Below are 16,855 nucleotides of genomic sequence, written 5' to 3' on the forward strand. Positions count from 1 at the left end.
GATGACCAGGCAAAAACTGTTACAGCGTGGCCGGGAAGTTCTGATTCATCTGCCATATTCACCAGACATCGCACCTTCATATTTCCATTTATTTCCATCTTTACAAAATTCTCCTGTTGGAAAAAAATTTCAATTCCCTGGAAGACTGTAAAAGGCACCTGGAACAGTTCTTTGCTCAAAAAGATAAAAAGGTTTTGGGAAGATGGAATTATGAAGTTGCCTGAAAAATGGCAGAAGGTAGTGGATCAAAACAGTGAATACGTTGTTCAATAAAGTTCTTGGTGAAAATGAAAAATGTGTCTTTTATTCTTAGTTAAAAACTGAAGAAATTTTTTGGCCAAGCCAATAGAACTATTACTAGATTCTAGGAAGGGAAAAAGGACATAAAAATGTGGATCTGGATAATGGATCTAGAAAGAAAGATATATGTATATCCATGAAATGATTAAAACACATATATAAGATAAAAATTACAAGTCTATTTTCCAGCATGATTAAAGAACTAGTTAACAAATTTATCATGTACACTCACATATACATATCACATATGTATCATCTATGCATATAGGTTTTTGCTAATTGTCATACATTTAATGAAACAAAATAAATTTAATATTAACTACCAAGGTAGGTAGAATAATGCCTCTCCACCCGCAAGATATCCACGTTCAAGTCCCTGGAACCTGTCAATATGTTACCTTTGGACCCAGAGATTATCATACTAAGTGACATAAGTCAGACAGAGAAGACAAATAACACGGTATCACTTCTATATGGAATATTAAAAAAAATGATACAAGTGAACTTAGTTACAAAACAGAAACAGATTCAAAGACAGAAAATAAACTTATTGTTACCAAAGGGGAAAGGAGATGAGGGATAAGTTAGGGGTTTGGGATGAACAGATACACACTACTATATGTAAAACAGATAAACAACAAGGACCTACTGTATAGCACAGGGAACTATAGTCAATATCTTGTAATAACTTACAATGGAAAAGAACCTGAAAAAGAATAGATATACATATAGAGAGAATTGAATCACTCTGCTATACACCTGAAACTAACAACCTTGTAAATCAACTGTACTTCAATAAAAAGAAAAAGAAAAAAATAAAAAATATATTACCTTCCATGGCAGAAGGGACTTTGCTGATGTGATTAAATTACGGAGCATGAGATGGGAAGATGATCCTGGATTATTTTACTGGGCCCAATATAATCATGAGGGCCCTTAAAAGGGAAAGAAATGGGCAGGAGAGTGAGAGGAAGGAATGTGATTGCAGGCTGGAAGGAGCACACAAGCTAAGGAATGTGGGCAGCCTCGAGAAGCTAGAAAAGGCAAGGAAACAGATGCTCCTTGAGAGCCTCCAAAAAGGGATAAAGCCCTTCTAACACCCTGATTTTAGCCCAGTGAACTCCATTTTGGACTTCTGACCTCCAGAACTGTAAGCTAATAAATCTATGATGTTTTAAGCCAATAATTTTGTGGTTATTTGTTACAGCAGCCATGGGAAACAAATACAAGTACATTAAGCAAACTGTATTCAGTCTTTAATACTTTAGAATCTTCAGGATCATCATTATGTGAATCAATTATCAGTGAACTGCAGGTAAAGAGACATGCCGGTTAATGAGGCTTTTCTGTTCAGAAGTCTGCATAAGCCAGTTTTTGTTATAGGAGCTTTATAAGCACTAAGAACTTCTTAATCAGGGTTGGATGAGATTAAGTTAGAATATGTCTCCTTAAGGAAGTCTTTAGGTGAATTTTAAAGTAGATAAAAGAGGACCCCTGAAAAGGAAATGGTGGAGACTTCAAAAGGATCTGGAAAAATCCTAAGTAGGGAAAATGGGCAATTGCTGGTGATTTGCGCTACACAAAAGTATATGAAGAAAAAAGAGAGTATATGAAGGAAGCAAGATAATCTAATCAGAACTCCTCTTTTGAATTGCTTTATTTTTATCTAAAACACCACTCTTAAAATGCTTACATATGTTTCACAGAGGAATGGATGGTTATAAGCCTATTGGCATGGATTACTAGATTAGCTTCCGTTAACTCTGAAAAGAAAATCATTCATGAGCCAGATAGTTAACCTTGCCAGAGTGGAGAAGTAGGTAAGATAAAATACAGGTGTTTCTTTTCCATGAAGTGTTACAGTGGAGGTGAGGTTAGAGGTGAGGAAACAAGTTTACATGAGGCAATGCGATGAAATGGAAGGAGCGTGGACTTTGAAATCAAACAGACTTGGTTCAAATTCCAGCTCTACCTTTTATTGGTCATGTGACACTAGGCAAATTAATTAAAATATCTTGTTTCTCCATTTCCTTACCTGTAAAATATCTAACTCATGTGGTTAGTATTAGATGTTAGTGTTATTGATACATGAGAGTTTTTGACACATAAATAATCCCAAGAGCATCACACTAATTTCAATTACTTCCCAGTTTTGCCTTAGGCCAGTCCAGGGTGGGAGGAATGAAATGTTTTAAGACTTGGAGGATTTCTCTAGCAAGTTTGTGAGGATATGTACACGTGGGTGGGTGGGCTGGAGCGTGGAGATAATTTTAGGTAGTAGAACTGAATGCCTCTATCAGAACCATGCACCATGAGGAAAATATCCCTTAAATGTGCAAGACAGTTCATGTTTTCTCCCCTTGACTGACCTATTATAATTTACAGTATTTACAAAGACGAAATGTGAGACTCAGAGACACAGTGAACTTTCCCAAAAGACAAAATTAACTGCCACAGAGGTGGTTAGAGGTAGACTAGGACTCAGCATTCTTGTGTCTTGAGCTCCCTTTGCCTCCATGGTAATGTCCTCAGCCATCAGGTCTCAATGTTCTCACGCCACCTATTCATTTTACTTTGGCATGATTTTCTCATTATTATGAAACATGAAAGAAAAAATGAGGTGACAAAACTCAGTAAGGAGTCTGTAGACTGAGATGACACTTTCTGAGCTGATATCTCACTAACAACCTTTTAAAGACTGAGTTAAATTTGAAGTTTACAGGAAGAAAAGGAAACAAGGTTTATCCATGCTTATCAAATGGTCTAAAAACATACAAATGTAACGAATCCCTGCATGTCATGGTTTAGAATCCTAGATGCATAGCAAACTTCTAACCCCCCTTTTAATGCAACAGAATGGCAAAGCCAACTGAAATTAAAATAGGCCAAATATTATTTCAAGAATAACTGAGCCTATCTTAATCAAAAGTAGCTTTATTCAATAGTCACAGATAGTATAGTAACACAGAGATTCTGTCTTTTAAACTTGTAAAGTTCAGAGAAGTAGAAGCACACAAAGAGTATTTTAAAGACAATGAAACTCACTTCAAATAAAAATATTTTACAACATAGTATTTTTAATCTGTTGAGGTCGCACAAAATATAAGGTATTTTCCCTCAACACATTTATCTAACACATTATTGCAGTGAGGATCTGAGTCAGAGAGGCTTAGATTTGACCTCTGCTTCCTTTATGTATTAGTTGTAGATCCTAAGTTAAATTATTTAACCTCTCTTAACATGTTTCATCATTTGTAAAGCTGAGATAATAATACCTCACCCTTAGTGCTGCTATATATTTAAAATAAACAATCCTAAACAACATCTGATCAATCACCAAGCCAATACCACTCCCTTAGTATTTCTCAGGACTGTCCATTACTCTCTATCCCTACTGCTTCTATTTCAGTTCAGCTCACATTTGGAATATTGCAAGTCTCCCAGCTTCTAGTCTAGACCTCATTCTTAGGCACTTTCCACTTTGCAACTACTCAAATATAAATTTAACTATGTCATTTTCAAACTTTAAACCCTCCAGTAGCTTCCTGCTGCCCTCAGGATACTGTCCAATATCTTACCTGAACCATCAAGACCCTACAAGATTTGATCCCTCTTACTTGTCCACTTTGTTCCATGACCTTCTCCCTTTCCCCATATCTGTGCACATCTCACTGTAGCCACCAACTGCTTGCAGGTTCCTTAAAGATTCAAACTCTTGTTTCCAGGCCCATGTACATAAAGCCTTTTGATTGGTTGACTTCTATTCCTCCTTCAGGTCTCTGCTGAATGGCATCTTCTCCAGGAGGCTCTCCATGACAGGGTTAAATGTCCTACCTATATTCTTCCGCACTACTCTGTCCTATTACTTACAGCATGTACTCTGTTCACTTGTGTCTCTGCCACTGTACTCCTCGAGGGCCAAAACCCTCTTATTCACCCTTGTGTACCTAACTCCTAGACAGAATGTCACATGCTCTCAGTAAGTATTGCTTTTTTAAATCTACTACTCCTTCTCCTGCCCCCTATATTGTTTTCACCACATTCCGTTTCTCAGAAACTTTCAATGGTTCCCTATTTCCTACCTTATCAAGTTCAAATTCCTTTGCTTGGCTATTTTAGGCCCTCACAATCTGTCCCTCTTACTACATTTTTCAATCTTATTTCCCAATATGCCTCAACATGTACCTTTCTATGGTCTTATGAATATGACATCTCTGTGCCTTAGCTCATACTCTTTCTCGGAATAGATTCCTTTCTTCTCATAATATCTTCAGAAAAATTCTATCCATACACATCTTATGAAGCCATCTTTGACTTTTTTGACTAGTGTTCTTTATATGTTAGTGCTCACAGATTTAGGCGATTTTCTAATAGGAAGAAACTTTAAAAATAGACTGTTCCTACTCTGTTTTGCATGATGCATACCTATACCTATCTCTTAGAGCATCTAGCACAGTGCTGAGCTCAGAAGAGATGCTCAGCAACTACTTGACTGATTGCAAAGTGCTTCGTCCCATCTGAAAAATGTATATAGGACTTCCCTGGTGGTCCAGTGGTTAAGGCTCTCCGCTTCCAATGCAGGGGGCGCAGGATCCACCCCTGGTTGGGGAACTGAGATCCCACATGCCCTGTGTTGTGGACAAAACAAAGCAAACAAATAAAAAATGTATATAATCTAGGCCTATAATTGTTTGCAATATGTAGACATTGGTAATTTGAGGTGACAAACTATGAAAAAAGAAAATTTAGATTTCATAAGAAGTAGAAAATGGTTAATATAGGAAGTAAATGAGAGGAGGGGGTGGGATAGGATTACAGTGAGCTAGGGTTTAAGATATTTCAGTTGTTCAACCTGGACTAGCCTAACCTCATTGAGGCCTTTTAAAACTATAGAATTTAGGCAGAAGACTGTTCACTGACAAATAATTTTTTATCACTGCAAAGTCTAGTTAACTACTCCAGTGAGATTCCCTTAAATGCTGTTCAGAACATCATGGGGAAGAAGAGGCAATCAGTTCCCTATTTTTCTTTTAAAGAACATTCTTTCTCTTCTCTTTCTACTTCCTCTTGCTCTGCCCCTCCCAGTGCATTTCCTTTACAGAATTTAAAGCACCTTCTAACCTTTTGAAGTTTACATGCAAAAATGAGGTAAGTTTTGTTATAAACCTTGTCAAAATATAGTGCTTATGACCCTTTCTAATAAACATTTTCCTTGATACTTCTCTTCACCTGCCCCCTACCACAATAATTTGATACACAAATAAATCTGTGATACTTCATTAATATATAGGTATTTCTGGATAGAATTTCCTCCTTCACTTTGTAGCAGGCCTAATCAAATCCTGAGCATTGCTTAACCTGGAGCATGAGAACTAGTAGATTTATTCTGGAAAACTCTTTCGACATCAGGAGTATATTTTCTAGCTATTTATGTGATCAATGACTGGAAGTTTCATCAAAGCAATTTTTCTAATATATAAGTTTTTTGAGAGCAGGGACCATAGTTTATTCTTTATCCCTAATGCCTACTATAGTGCCTGATACGTAGTAGGCACTCAATAAATCTCTATTAACTGAATGAGTGAATAGATTAGTACAAAAACGAGTCCCTTTAGAAGATTCTTTAGAAGATTCATAGTTTAAGACAGAAACAACACAGATAGCAGCTGTCATCATCATCATCATCAATATTTATTGCATAACTAATTTTACTTGGTAAGGTGCTAGAGTTTATAAAAAGAATATTAACACCATTCTTGCTTTTTAAAGACAAAAACTCTGAATGAAAAGACTTTCATTCATACAACAGATTTTTACTGAGCATTTGCTCTGTGAGCATTTGTTCTGGCACTGAGGACATAATGGCAAATAAGGCAGACAAAAATTCCTGCCGTTGGAGAGCTTAATTTTTTTTTTTTTTTTGCGGTACGCAGGCCTCTCACTGTTGTGGCCTCTCCCGTTGCGGAGCACAGGCTCCGGACGCGCAGGCCCAGCGGCCATGGCTCACCGGCCCAGCTGCTCCGAGGCATGTGGGATCTTCCCGGACCGGGGCACGAACCCGCATCCCCTGCATCGGCAGGCGGACTCTCAACCACTGCGCCACCAGGGAAGCCCAGAGCTTAAATTTAAATGGGGTGATAGCCGATAAGCAAAATATGTATTATTTTAGTGATAAGTAGTAAGGAAAAAATAAAGTATGGAAGTGGGGCTAGTGTTGAAATTTTAGATAAAATGGCTAGGGAAGGCCTCACATAGATAAGATTTGAATAAAAAGATATTCCTGTGACATTCCTATGACAGGAGAAGACAAGGAAGGGGAGGGGAACTAGTGTGAAAGGGGTAGGCATTATACCAGCCCACATCTGCATGTTGCAGTCAGTATTGGGTCTCACTATGGTTACACAGCAGTGCATTGGGATTCACTCTGCAGTTTGCCTGGACAGCCCTGTGGTTTTAACTGGTAGGGGTGCTGAGAGGATGTCTTGTGGATTCGAGCAGAGCAAAGAAGGCACCTAAACTAGTGTCAGGTGGGAGGTCACAAAACGTCTTCAGCTGCTTTTGCTAGTTTCAATTTATGCATCCAAACAAAATATAAAAGATGCTCTTAGAAATTATTGTAATATATAACTACAAAAGGAAGGTAGCAGGAAAGACGAAGCAAATGAACTTGAGAATCTGGAAGAGATTAATGTAAGGTTAAAGAAAGAGAGAGGAACAAAAAATGAGAAGCAGCGATACAAAGGCCCAAGGCTGGTCTAGTCTTCTGGCGAGGTCCAAAATGAAAGTGGAACGTGGTGGGGTGTGTGCGGGGGTGTATGTGTGTAGCTTGCATCGGTATGTGTTATGGATTGACTCACGTTCCCTATAAAATATATACGTTGAAGTCCTAACCTCCAGTACCTCAGAATGTGACCTTATTTGGAAATAGGGTCACTGCGGATATAATTAAAGATGAGGTCATACTAGAGTAGTTGGGCCCCTAATCGAAAATGACTGGTGTGCTCATAAAAAAGAAAAATTTCAACAGACATGCCATGTGAAGTCTGTCGTTATGCTACCATAGGCCAAGGACCTACCAGAAGCTAGGGGAGGCCCGGAAGAAATCTTTCCTTAGCGCCTTCAGGGTGAGCACGGGCCTGCCCACACTTCGATTTCAGACTTTTGGCCTTTAGGACTGTAAGAAAATACATTTCTGTTGTCCTAAGCCACCCAGTTTGTGGTACTTAGCAGCCCTAGGAAACTAATTCTGTTCTGTAAGACTATTTTGAGGCAAAAAGCAAGAGCATTCTTATATCACAGAAAGGAAAGCAGTATAGTAGGAGTGAAGAGCCTGATTGTCTTGGGCATCACAAAAGTCTAACAGTTTTCACTTCTGTAGTTCTATTGTATTTTCTTATTTTATCAAACCTTTTTATTATCATGTTTCCTTTTTGTTTTAGAAAATCGGCTGTCTGCTCAACGCATTACAAGGCCTATTCTGACTTGTGTGCTTGTGATATGACTGTTAAAAGGGGCCACGGATGAAGGGCGGGGGGCACCTTTTTCTCAACACTTGAGTCGAAAGAGCAAAAGTTGAAAAGGGAAAGGAATTTCCGTTGAGCTATTCAGCATCTCCCTCTCACAGGTTGTGCTGCTGACGGCGCCCCTTCCCCTGCAGGACTGCAGTTGCTGCTGCCTCGGGAGAGCGACCTGATCCCTCACCCCACCCACCAGAGAGGGTTCAGGCCACGACCAGGATGCGGAGAAATGGAAGGTTTTCCCCAGCCTCCTCCCCCAGGGTAGAGGACCCAAGACCAGCCTTCGCCCCGCGCGCATGCCCAGTTGGGAGGGCGCCCTCAAAAGGGAGCGCGCGGCTCAGGTTTTCCCCGCAGTTAGGGGGGTGTCGGGAGCGGGCGGCGGCCCGCGTACCGAGGAAACTCCAGCCGGCGGACCCTGCGGGGCCGCACCAACTCAGCGGACTTTTATTTTCTCACCGTGGCGACCTTTTTCCGGCCGCGTTCCAAGGGAGCCGGGCACAGCTGGGCACATCCCGGGAGGGTGGAGCCCGACGGCCAGGGCACCCTCGTTACATGGCTTTTCAGGTGTCCTCCGGGGAAAGGAAGGCCGCACTCCTCTAGGAAGGAGAACGACACAGTCTCCGAGGACATCCCGGGGCGATCACTCCTCTCGCTGCCCGGACTTCTCTTTTTAAACTGGTCTTAACTGTCCCGCTAATATTGAGCGCCTTCCCAGGGGCCGCCCAACGAGCCCACAGGCTGCTCTGAAAACAGGCGTCCCCAGGTATCTTATCTCCAGAGGCACTGGCCTCATCGCCAGTAGGTCTGTTTCAGGACGTCCGCTTTGCTTTCCGACCACCCTCCCAGGTCTGAGGAGGCCCAGCGTTTCCTCCTTCGGGAAATTCCCGCCTGTGCACCCGGGCTGCCCCCTAATAAACACCGGCCCGTTTTCCGGGTGTGGGTTGGTGGGGTCGAGATAGCGAGCCGGAGGGTAATAGTTCGGGCTCAGGGTCCCTGCGCCCAGCTTTCCCGGGGCTCACCCTCCGGCCCTCAAGCTGCCGCCATCAAGCTCCTCCGCGGCGGCGGCAGCCCGCCGGCAAACACACGCCCACCAGCACGTTTAGATTCTCTCGCCCCGGGGTGGGGGGGAAGGGAAGCACTGAGCATGCTCGGTGGGGAGGGCGGGGCGCTCCCGGACCGCGCGTCTAGGCGGACGCCGCTCCAGCAGGCTCGGCGCCTCCGCCTCCCGCCCGCGGAGCCGCGCCCGCCGCAGGCTGCGCCCGCCCGCCCCGCCCTACCCCGCCCCGCCCCCCGCCGTTCGTCCCCGCCGCGGCCGCGCCGCCTGCAGCAGCAGCAGCGGCGGCAGCAGTAGCTGCTCCTCCCCGGCGGCCGCCCCCCGCGGGTCCCTCCCTGGCTGCAGGAGAGGCGGAGGTAGAGTGAGGACACAGCGCCGCGCCGCCCGCACCGGAGACCTTCGCCTCGCCCTGCCGGCTCCTCACCCTCTGGGAGGACCATGGGTAAGTCATCCTTCCTCCCCCGTCATCGCCTGACATATTTCTCTTTCTCGGCGTGTTGCAGGGTGGGAAGCGTTTCTCGCGCAAAGTTGCCGAATTTCTCAAATCCACTGGTGTGAGGCAGTGGCTCTTCCTCCGGGGAGAGTCGGCGCACGCGGAACGCACGCCGAGTCCGTGGGCTGGGAGGGTCCCGAGGCGGGGTGGGGTCGGGCCGCGGGGCCGGACCGCCCGCCCGGCTCTCGGGCACCTCGCTGCCTCGCCTCCCCTCCTCCATTCTTCCTGCCCGAGCCGGTGCTCGGGCACCACAGAGCCTGCCTCGCGGGCTCGCATTCGCTGCCCCATCCCGGTTTCTTCGGAGGCCGCCCGCTTCCTTTCTCCCGCGGCTGCTGGGCTGGAGGCTCGGGGCGGACCGCGAGAAAGACCACTTCACGTAACTTCCCTGCCAGGGCGACCTTTCCCCATCTTGGGAACTGCCCATCCCAAGGCGAGGAGGTGCGAGCAAGTAGTTTGTGCGGGAGATTTTACAACCTGCACGGAAATTATTTTCGGTGGGGGAGAGCGGACAGTCTCATAGGTTGAAAGGATGACTTGTCAGAGGCCACGAGGAACGTGAGGGAGGATGGATAGAGCCCGCTAGCTGTTGAATTAGTGTTGGGTGGCTACAGTGTGCAATATTCCTGTGCTCAACCCATTTTCTTGGTTCCTTCGCCTGTCTACTGTAGCAGGGAAACTGCAACCTGCCTGTAACATGTTACCGAACTTACATGTTAGTTATTCTTTCCCAGCTTCACTTGTCGAAATCTCCATAGTCCGATTTTAGTTCTTTCGCGTTAATATCAAGAGTTTTGGATGAGATATTTAAAAGCAAATATGTTTTATAAAACTGCATGTAATTTAAACCTAATTTTTTTTTCATAATATGTTGCTTAATTGTTAAGTTCAGTAATTGCAGACACGTCTCTTGGATGCTGTAATGTAATTAAAAGACGAAAGTTTTAAAAAAATAGTAGCAATTTGGAATGCCATACTTCTGCAAGTTCCCCAGTTTGCTTCCATTCCTGTCTATCATAGTTTCCTCTTTTTAAAATTTGCTACATTGGCATCTGTCAACTCGGACTTTTCCCACCCCTTCCTTGCAAGTTATTTTAAGCTTGAGATGAGCGTGGTCCTTTCACCTGTCAATACATTGCCCAACACGTACAGAGTTAGGTCATGGCAACTCTGAATCTTCAAAGAAGTATCTGGTGTCGATGGAGCCTACTTGAAAAACAAATGCTCCAAGCTCTGATTCAGACCTTTGGCCGTATATGAGGAAGAGGTCATTGTTACAAGAGGAGGTGGTATGAATGAAAAATGAATCTAGGTCCCAGAATTTTATTTTCACTTGTTCAGTTTTTTCCTTTTTAATGTACTATTGGTATGCTGACAGATTTCTGTAAAAATCGGGTGGCCTATTTATATGTATCTAGTCTTTCTCTGGGAGTAGAATTTTAAATAAATATTAGTTCGGATTATTGGACACATTGTGTCTTTCCCTTGAACATAACAAAAATTTTCTTCTTAATTGTAGGCACAAGTTTGGCCTATAAAATATATTTCCCCATGTTTCAAGGTGAGCTAAAAAAAGTCTGTTTAACTAAAATTTTAACTTACATGTTAAATCAGTACCTTTTCAGTAGAAAAAAATCCATTCTGTTGCAATACTAGTGAAAAAATACTTAAATAATTTACTTAAAAATAATTAATCTTGAAAATCTTGAATTCTTTACTTGATTTCTAAGAAACTCCAAATAGAAATCCAGAAATCCATCTCTCATTTGAAGCTTGTCAGATATACTTTGATTAAGCACCCTCTCTCCTTTTACCATTCTGTTTGTACCTTGCTGGAAGCTTTATAGCCCTTACGTAATCTGCTTTATAATGGAGTTGTTAAGGTGTGTGTGTTGTGCATTTAATCATGTGTTCCAGAAGATGAAATTTGTGTCTTAGGAATTTTTGAGTCCTCTACAGTGCTTACCACATAGTATGTATTCAGTAAATCTTTGGTGAATTAATTGTTGAACTGGAAACCTGTCTGTTATTTTCAACTTGTGAACCTGAAAGTATGGGCTCTGAACAAACATTTAGGTTGGTTGGTATTATGGAGGTGCTGGAGATGTGAAGGAAGTGGGAACAGAGAAGTATAATTACGTTATGACTGCTCTTCTCTCTCTCAAAAAAAATAAGTTGGGTTGTCTCAGAGGTATGGGTTTTGGAGCAGCCACCAGGCAAGCTATTTCCTTCTACACTGCTGTTTTCAGTGGTTTAGTTTGTGATCAGTAGGTACATACTATAATGTAAAACTGAAACCTTGGGAAGCAATGTTATATTCGAAGCCAAGGAAGTTATTATAACAATTCATATGTACATAAGGGGTATACTGATTAGTGGTAGGGGGAAAAATCACTTTTTAATGTCTTTTCAAGAAATAAATACAGTGATTTTTTAAAAAGATATTGTCGTGGCAGTGATTTTTCGCCACAAGAGAGTGAAGGAAACTGACTTCCTGTGTAGTCTTATGGACCATGGCTGTTATTTTATGTATATATTTTTTTACAAATTCAGCATAATTTGTTGAATATCAACCATATGTAATGTACTGTGGGAGGATAAAAATTAATAAAACATTTTTCAAGTTTCTTATAATCTTAACAGGAATAATGTTCTACATACACAGATAACTAAATAAAGTATGAGTGATACAAAAGACATTAACATATTTTATAGTTTCAGAGGATGGAGAGGAGTTTTCAGAAAAATGATGTTATTTGATCTAATGGTTGGTTAAGCTTCTGAAAGGTAGAAATGAACAGAGACTGTTAATCAGGATGGGAGCAGAGGGAGAGAAATGACATAAAGGAAGATACAGAGATAGAAACATTCAAACAGTTTCAGGATATGATTAAATAACCATGTTTGGCTGGAGCAAAAGGTAAGGAAATAGTGGGTGACAGAGATGAAAAAGTTGTAATAGGTAAAGAACAGATAATGGAGGACCTTGAATGCCAAGCCGACGAAGTTTTTAGGCTTGACTTGTCTATTGAGGGACTGTTAAACTTTTTTTATAGGTAAGTGATGGAGCACATCTGTGGTTTAGGAAAATTAATCTGTCAGTTGAGTGCAGGATGGATTGGATGAGAAACTGGAGAATAATTCAGAAGGTGGTTGTTGCAGTTTGGGTGAAAATATATACTGTCCTGAACCAGCCTGTGGCAATGGGAATAGAAAATTGCAATAAAGAATATGGAATTAAGAAAGCAGTCATACATTGTTGTCTGGGCAATAATGAGAATGTGGGATCTTTTAAATATCTGTTTAATCCACGGGAAGAGGAAACGTGAATGAATAGTCAGTTTTGGACCTGATGTGTTGGACTATTTAGTTTGCCTTTTAGCTTCTCTGCTTCTTGATGACAGGGACTCTCATATTAGGTTTTGAATACATTTCCTAACACTAGTGTCTTGCATGTAGGAGCTATGCAGTAAAAATCAGTTGACTAACCAAAACTAGGTAAAAAATATTTAACAGTTATTTTAACTCTCAAGAGAGGATTTGAGCTAGAGATCTGGATGTTATCCACAATTTTCCTGAGATAATATTTGAAGTTAGGTAGGAGGATGAGAGTCAACAAAGAAAAAGAAGAAACTCTGTCCAAGGTAAGAATCTTGAAGAATGCCCCATTGTTAAGGAAAAAGAATGAAATGATTTGACACCAGAAAAGACAGTAGTAGGTAGGAGTGAAAGACTAGAATAGGCATACGGTTGATTTCAAGAGTGAATGGTCAATAATGGCTGTTGCTTCAGAACAGTAAGAGTAATAGGACTGAGAAAAGGCTCCAAGCTGATGTGGTTTGGTTAGGATATTACCTAGGGTATTTTCTAAAAAGCAGCTTTACGAGGTATGATAGCTATGGAGGTCAGTTGTAAAGGCTAAGTGGCTAATGAGTAAGTGGAGACAGAGTTCCCTATGTATAGTAGTGCAATATTCCTTGCCCCGTTTAAATATCTGTACATAAGCATAGTTTTGTTTAAACATTTTTTAAATGTCTCACTTTACGTGGAATGACATGTGCTATTTTTTTGCTGAACAATTTGTAATCTCACCATAGTGCGTCACATTTCTTTGACATTCCATTTTTTATGTCTTTGTGACTTAGTATAGTGTACTTTCTGTTTTTGCAGTATCTGTCATGTAGAGGGAGTTTAGAAATGGTTTTATAATTTTACATGACAGTTTGCATAAAGGATACTCTACTAATGAATGGTTTTATCACTTTATTTATTATTCATCTTTGTGAATTTGGGATTTCTCTAGTTATATGTTCGCCTCTAATTATACTCTTAATTCATGGAGTTTTCTTTTTCTCTGTAAGTATGTATAAGCCTTATGCATAAGTCTTTTTTTGTTTTTTTTTGCTTTTTTTTTTGGCTTGCATTTCTAAGTCCTGGAATAGTTTCGTAGATAAATAGTTAAAATTGGTACTTTTGCTTATTCTTTATAAGTCAAGGTAGAGCAATAAAATATTTTTATAAGCTGATAATCACTAAAATTTATTATTTTAGAAGAGCATAGATTATATATTGACTAGTTCAATAATTTTTCTTATTGGCTTTATACCTATTTTGTATATGCCCACTTTTTTTTTTCATACGGGAGAGAGCTAGATTCATTACCCTTGGCAGAGTCATATTTTCTGAAGTCTCTAGTACTACTATTTGGAAAGTTATAATAGCCTTAATTCATTTTGAGAACCATAGAGTTTTAATTTTCACAGTGGAATGTTGGAGTTTCTAGGTGCCTTTAGGGAAATAGTGTGATTGCTCTCTCCAGAGATTCCAAATCAGCTGAACTGAACTTGGCGATTCTGCAGTTATCAGAGGCACCAACAACAGCCGTAAAGAATTATGTAAATTTTTAATATCCCCTCATGAACATCAGGAGGGATGGAGAAGGAAGATCATCTCCTTTGGGAACTCCATGTTAATTTTAGATAATCAGATGTTCAGATAACTAATAAGGAAAAAATTTAATTTAAAATGCTTTCCTAGACATTTAACTTGACAAACAGCTCTTTCTTATGGAGAGAAGAGCCAAAAAAAATTAAGGTATCAGAATAGGTTATAAAGTCTATTTTGGTTCTAAAATTCTGCAATTCTTTGAAACTAAACTTTGAAATATACTCAATATCATTGATGTCTTAAGTGTGTTATAATCATCCCTATATAACTTGTTTTTCTTTATTGTTCGAAGGGCAATGTCTCCTTGAGGTAGAAACTTCTGAGTATGAACCAATTTGTTAGACTTGTCTAAATAGATGGCCTAAAATACCATTACCCCTGCTGGCTAAGATATGGATGCTGAATTCAAATTGCAGAGTAATGTAATTCTCTCAGTACATCTATTTATACAACTTTTGTCGGTAGAAGCGTTCCAGGAGTTAAAACTAAGAATTAGGATAGTGATAAATGGGAGTAGTTAAATTGAGCTGCTAGCCATAATTGGCTATACTTATAAATTCTAAAGTCCTTCTGACTTTTTGTTCACAAAATTAACTTTTTCCATATGGGTTCTATATCTGACCCCTTCTCTAAAGGCTGTTTTGCTCAATTTTGTCCATGTTTATGGCTTCAACTACTGTCTATATGCTACTGATGCCTAAAAATATATACCTGGGCTCTATCTTTTTATCTAGTAGACGGTTAGACGTCCATCCCTACATGCATAGTCAGTTCAAACTCATTGAGTTCAAAACTGAATTCATTATGTAATTTTTAATAATGATAACCAGAGGTACGTTGATTAACGTTTTGCCAGAAGCCTTTCTCCAAAAAAGCTCTGATTGTGGTGGTTGATTTCCTGTGAATGCATAGTCGGGAAGAAGTGAGATGCAGCACACCATTATATAATATACCCACCATACAGACATAATAGCCTCATGAGCACAGATAATAATAAAAGGTAGTAAAGTAATTAAGTAGTGATGAGTTTTGACTATTAATAACTTTGTTTTAATATAACTTATTTAATTTTAAGTTTATAAAATTTTCGAGAATGGCTATTTTAATAATTGCCTCACAAAATTCCGAAAAATTTAACTATCATTATCTCATGGGCTGGTGCAAGGAGGCCCCAGTACACCTTCGAAGTAATAATTATCATTTATTACCATTTATTAAGAATTATTGATGTCAGTAATCATGTTAAACTTTACATTTTTTTATATTTTTTTAAATAGTTTTAATCTCTTCAACAGTTCTGTGAAGTGGGGGACACTATCCCCATTTTATTTACTCAAAGAATTAAATAATTTATCCAAGGGGACAGAACTAAGTCTCTAAAATCCTGTTTGAGAGCATTGATTCTCACTCTTTAGCTTGCATAAGAATCACCTATAAGCTTGTTAAAAAAGAAAAATTACTGGGCTCACCCTCAGAAATTCTGATTCAGTAGGTGTGAGATGGGCCAAGAATTTGCCTTGTCAAGACATTTCCCAGACGATGCCGCACTTTGAATAGCATCACCATAAAGCAGAGGTCTGCAAACTTTTTACATAAAGGGCCAGATGGTAAGTATTTTAGGCCCTGTAGGCCGAGAGGCAAAATCAAGGATATTACATAGATAAGAGTGAAACTATATATGAGAAAAAGCAAATATCCACAAAATTTTTATTGACTAAATTCAAAATATAACATGAATTGAACATGATTGTAGAATACAGGTCTCCGAATGAAAAGATTGTAATTCCTTTTTTGAGATAGCAGTTTCCTTTAATTGGGACTTCCAGTTACCCTATCATCAAAATTGATTGCAGTTGTTCACTTGTTAATGCAGAGCTGTAAAGGCATTTAATTGATTTTGTCTTTGAAACGTTTTCACACAGACAGGTACTACCAAATGCTGCTATCAATCATGGGCATGTGATCTTAATAATCACATTGATTGTATGGAAGGTATTTATAGAATTCTTTTAGAGTCTCTTGATAGTTTCCATTTAGTATGCTGTTTACACTGCAGATTAACCAACTGAAAGTTAGATGGAAGTTCCTCAATTGCATAGTTAAATGGATTTTGATATATGGAAGTTTCTTTTGCACTTGCAGTGGGGTCTGAAAAACACTGCTGGAACTGTAGTTTGAGCTTGCATAATATATCTGTTGCACATTTGTATATGCACAGAGATCTTCTTGTTTTTAACTTTTGACAGCGCAAGAAATGTATAAAGCAGATTGATGGTTACTTGTGATTTGAACAATGTTGTCAAAATGACTTAACACAGTATGTTTCACATATAAGCACTGTTTTGCCTTGACTTTCAGGTCAGATTCAAGGAGACATTATCTAATCTGCAGCAAAATATCATTTCCAAAGGTATTCATTGTTTGATAATAATGGTTGAAGGCACTTCTTATCGTTCAGAAATTTCAGTCTCACCATTGAGCTAAAAAAAAAAAATCGCTGTAAAACCGTACAACTGCTAAGCCCTTAAGCTGTTGTGTGGTAAGGCA

General features: G+C 40.0%; 1 protein-coding gene across 5 annotated transcripts in view; it reads left to right on the plus strand.

Moving 5' to 3' along the window:
- RAP1GDS1 (Rap1 GTPase-GDP dissociation stimulator 1) overlaps positions 1–16,855 on the plus strand; it is a 255,273-nt gene that overhangs the window by 91,079 nt on the left and 147,339 nt on the right. For 4 of the 5 annotated variants that reach the window (XM_060012000.1, XM_060012001.1, XM_060012006.1 and 1 more), the window contains exon 1: positions 9,127–9,313. The exons of the other annotated variant lie outside the window; for it this stretch is intronic. In XM_060012000.1, the coding sequence (XP_059867983.1) occupies positions 9,310–9,313 (4 nt within the window). In that variant the 5' untranslated portion in view covers positions 9,127–9,309. Of the gene's footprint in view, positions 1–9,126; positions 9,314–16,855 lie in introns of those variants that run through there. 5 annotated transcript variants of the gene reach the window in all.

The sequence above is a fragment of the Delphinus delphis genome, chromosome 5, assembly GCF_949987515.2.
Source record: "Delphinus delphis chromosome 5, mDelDel1.2, whole genome shotgun sequence".
NCBI classification, from domain to species: Eukaryota; Metazoa; Chordata; class Mammalia; order Artiodactyla; family Delphinidae; genus Delphinus; species Delphinus delphis.